This window comes from Teleopsis dalmanni, chromosome 2 (genome assembly GCF_002237135.1).
Source record: "Teleopsis dalmanni isolate 2A chromosome 2, ASM223713v2, whole genome shotgun sequence".
Lineage (NCBI taxonomy): Eukaryota > Metazoa > Arthropoda > Insecta > Diptera > Diopsidae > Teleopsis > Teleopsis dalmanni.
The window spans coordinates 239,955,767-239,960,257 of NC_051847.1; the positions used below are offsets into that span (position 1 = coordinate 239,955,767).

General features: G+C 30.5%; 1 protein-coding gene across 1 annotated transcript; it reads right to left on the reverse strand.

Annotated features, from left to right (window-relative positions):
- Positions 1-2,280: 2,280 nt before the first annotated feature.
- On the reverse strand, positions 2,281-2,874 carry LOC119685212 (general odorant-binding protein 56h-like). Its single transcript, XM_038099445.1, has 2 exons — positions 2,760-2,874; positions 2,281-2,669 (listed from the first exon to the last, which is right to left on the reverse strand). The coding sequence occupies exons 1-2, from the start codon at positions 2,814-2,816 to the stop codon at positions 2,340-2,342; spliced, it is 387 nt and encodes a 128-aa protein (XP_037955373.1). The 5' UTR covers positions 2,817-2,874; the 3' UTR covers positions 2,281-2,339.
- Between the last annotated feature and the right edge of the window lie 1,617 nt (positions 2,875-4,491).

Genomic DNA, 4,491 nt, shown 5'->3' on the forward strand with positions numbered 1-4,491 from the left:
AATATTTCATATGAATATTTGTTTATGAAAAAGATTTTGGCAAGAGGGATGCAGCGTTTGCTCACAATTGATCAGACTTCGTTAGTCAAAACATTATTTGAAAATGTTTATGCACAATCTAGCCGACTTTTAGCGTCGAATTGTGACAAGTGATGAAACAAGGATCCGTTATTTCACACCTGAGGGGAAACAATAAGCCAAAAAATGGGTAAAACCCAGGGGTAGTGTTTCCAAACAGCCACGAACTTAACAATCGGTTGGAAAAGTTTTGGTTTCCGTATTTTGGGATTCGACACATTTGTCGAAAAAAAATTTTGTTTTTGCAGAATAATGCACCCTCTCACTTGTTTACAATACGAATTGCTTCTACACCCACTGGAATAGATGGCTCTGGGAAAAGAGATTTGCAAGAAATGATGAAATGGATTAGGAAACTTAGGTATGTTTTGGAGGACTTGATAAATCGTATTATTTAAAAGGTATCCAAATATTAAAAGATTTGGTTTCCACTGACATGTTTCCAAACTTGAAAATGAAACATGATAATGAAGGTATCCAAATATTGAAATATCGTTGGACTCGGTGTATTGAGTTAAAAACGTAACTATATTGTAGATAAAATAAGTGGCGCAACACCATGTTTAATTATGTTTCTTGAAAATTTCAAAAATATCATTACTTCGTTCAGTTGGATATTTTTAAGAGATGCATTCATTTTTATAGTATAGTTTAGTGTGTTTACTCATCTATTTATTTGTCCCGAACAACCTGTTATTGTGTTTTAGCCTAGAATCAGCATTTCTTTCTGGTTAGCACTTCTCCGGTTAGTACTCCATTAACTTGATGTTGTCCTCTCCTACGTCTTCTTTCTCAAATTGCGGCTTCAAGCACCTTTTTCGCTGGAGCATCGTTATCCATTCTTACAACATACCAAGAGACTGCTGAAACTGCTGGAAGTTCATTCGTTGAATATGATAATAAAGTAATAAAGTTTGTACTGCTGGTGGTTCATTATCTCCGTTATAATAATAAGAAAACTGTTTTTCTGTTTATGCATTAACCTTTTCTTTATATACTTATCTTTTGTAAGAATACTGAAAAAGACAACATAATATAAGGACTACTTTGAGAGGCAACATTTCAAATGCAAAAATCTATTGTTTTGATGCATGATAGTGTGACATACACACATAGGTATTTGCAAAGTTTTCAATATAAATTGAAAATATTATTAAATATTATCTTCAGTTAAAAAATCTAAGAAACAAGATATCGGAAATATATTATTATTATGTTGAGCCTTTTCCGAATTAGTGTATCTGGGCACTTTTACTCTTTGATAGCTGAGAGGTCTACAAAGTTTGACCTACAAAGTCCCACCCATCTCACTGACTAACTTGTGTATTCCTCGTAAGCTTCGTGATTATTCAATGACTGATCTAAGTTCGGCAAACCGCCCTCTGCGGTTAGTGATTACTCTGAGATTAGATAATGCTAAGTAGGAGAGCCTGCCGGTTTTCGCATATAGCTTCAGGGGTCTGTTCCTTATGGGTTTTTTGACCGGATCTATTCTAAGGTCTCTTAGTATGTCACTCGTGCGGATGTACCATGGCATTTTTAAGAGTCTTTGGAGAGCCTCACTTTGAGTAATTTGCAGCTTCTGGATAGTACAGTCGGCAGCTTTGCTATATGCGACTAATTATTTGGCATTTCGAATTAGTTCTACCTGATGCTTAATGCCATAAATCCAATAAATATCATAAAGTTAAAGTTTGAGATTTGATTGTACAAACAAATTAAATTAAATTAAAATTAAAGTATTTTTGTGAAAATAACATTAATTAATTAGTGAATAATAATATATATAGTTAATAATATATATAAGCTATAATTTATATAGCTGTGGTTTGTGCGTTCTAATAAACTAATTAGGACATGAGACACTTTATGGGTGAACACTATTCTTTTTTCTTGTCATTAGCTATTTTCAATTAGGTCTTTAAAAAACTAGATCCTTAAATACGAATTTTAAATGCTGTATGTGGTTGAACGAAATGCATAAAACGAATAAGAATGTAAGTTCTTTCGAATCATTTGTTTCAATATTAGGATATTAGGTATTAGGATTGTTTTGTAAGATTTTTACTAATAGCAATATTAACCAATTTGAAGCTGAAACAGCAGATATCAATAATGTAGCATTACTCTCAATAGGCAGTGTAATATAAAAGCAAAATAATTATGTTGATTTTCGTCGTATTATCACATTTTTTTTTTATTTTTCAATATTTTGTTTAGTAAATCAATTATTTTAAACACATTTCTCACCACATTTTAAATTACATTTTTTTCTGAACTACACAAGCCAAAATTCGGAAAGCTTTTTCACATGAGTTGTCATATTCCATAACTTTGCATTCATCAATAATTTGCACCAGTTTTTTATCAGATTCGAAGTCTTTCTTTGCGGAATCAGCATTAAAGTTTCCTGCTGAGTCCATGTATTTACTCTTTTCGAAGAAACACTTAGTTGCGCACTTGATGTCATCCTTTACACTCGGAAAATCAATGTTATCCCATTGTAGTTTATTGACTTCATTTTCCTCGAGATTATATTCTTTAAGACAATCCTGTGCCATTTTCACCATTTCTGGGTGTAACTCCCCCGACTGCAGTAATACATATAATAAAATCGTTTTATAAGAGAAGTAAATTAATTAATATCTTGTTTTATTTTAATGTACTAAAATATTAAATACCATAACAGAAGCAATAAAAATGACAAATACGAAACTCCATAAATTTGCAGCTCTCATTTTGGATTAGTTATTGCTTTGCGGTCTGAAGAGAACTGTTTGCTTATAAACTACTGAGCTAGGCTTTTATATATGTGCCCAAATATTGTTTCATTAGATACATACATATACATTCCATATGTTTTAATTTTAATTTCAATTTGAAAATATTTTAACTCATCGCTCTTCTAAATACAGTGGTTACGCTTCACAAAGTGGTTTAATATTATTTTTGCTATTATTTGAAATTAATTTTTTTTATAACAAATTAGCAATTCGATTGGGAGAGCGTTAAGTTAATTGGAGTATTTTTTTAGATCATTGGTTTCTTTATTATTGTAGCTGTATGGATAAAGGTAAATATAATAAAGGCATCTATAATTCTATAATAAAGTATAATCAACACAGAGAACTACAGTTTTCCCAACTTATCAGTTGTTATATAGAGAATCTGTTCTTTTATACCTTATTATAAATTACGTACTCAGTTTGAGTTATCAAATTATAATTAACACAAAATTCTTATAAAGGTTCCGATAATCTATTTTGAAGCACAGGGCACAACAAATTGTTGTTATTTGGTACTGCTGCTTGGTGTCAGTCTATTCCATCGGTTAAGCTTTTGTTTATCTTCAATTTAATGCTTCAAGATATGTGCAAGGTTTCTACTTATACTGTATGTCTGGAAATTCCATCTATTCATTACTGTCACGTTATTAATCAATCTTAAGAAAAAAAAATAACATATATTAATTGACAACAATTAGATGAAACTTTATATCGGTCTCTTTTCAGAACAGATAATTTATCTAAAGAAGTATTAAAACAGTTTTAAAGTTTTTTTTTTAAAATGGAACTTTGTATTTTTTTGAAGAATTAAAATGATTATATTTAGAGGTATTTAACACGTTTAGTATATTGGTCTGAAGATATTTGAAAGATTCACAAAGAATGGTAAATAGTTTCCCTATGGCGTATAAATTTTAATAAACAAAATAGATTCATCGAATTCCTCAAACAGATAACTTAAGTATCTGTTCACTTAAGTAGAAGATTAAAATGTCGTAAGCACATAACACAAACTTTGAAATGTTAGGTTACACTGGTTTCTCAACAGCCAAAGGTAAAGGCCTTTAAATTGAAAATATGAAGTTATCTTATATAACAGCATCATTACACCAATTTTAACATATGGGTTCCTGTAAAGAGCTTAGCCAAATATATTAAGGGTGATCACTGGAAGGAAACGTGTCTTATATATGAGGATATTCATAGACATCTTCATAGAATCTTTACAGACATTTATATTTTTCATAAATACATATATCGATTGAAATCGCACTTTATTTATCAAGTCATATAAAACAACTGTTAATTTGAGAGTAATTTTGATACTCTGGCAAAATATCTAGAGTGCAAAAAATTAATCTCGAGTGTTATACATTTCGGTCTAGATTTGCCAATCAAAAATAAAATTGCACTAACAGTGAAATTCGATTAAAAAGTAACCCAGATTTACCAATCGAAGACGCCAGAAGCATTTAAAGTTCTAGTAAGATTACAAGCCGTATTATAAGAAGTTTAAGTTAAAAAAAAAGTAGAGGGACTTCGTTCAAGAGTGCCTCCGTTCGTTTTGGTTACCACATCTATTTTTATTAAGATATTCTTAAACTTGTTACAATCTGTTTTTCTGTAA

Coding starts and splice junctions, on each gene's coding strand:
- LOC119685212 (XM_038099445.1), bottom strand. CDS start 2,816: ATGAGAGCTGCAAATTTATGGAGTTTCGTATTTGTCATTTTTATTGCT. Junction 2,670..2,759: donor TTTTTATTGCTTCTGTTATG/GTATTTAATATT, acceptor GTATTACTGCAG/TCGGGGGAGTTACACCCAGA.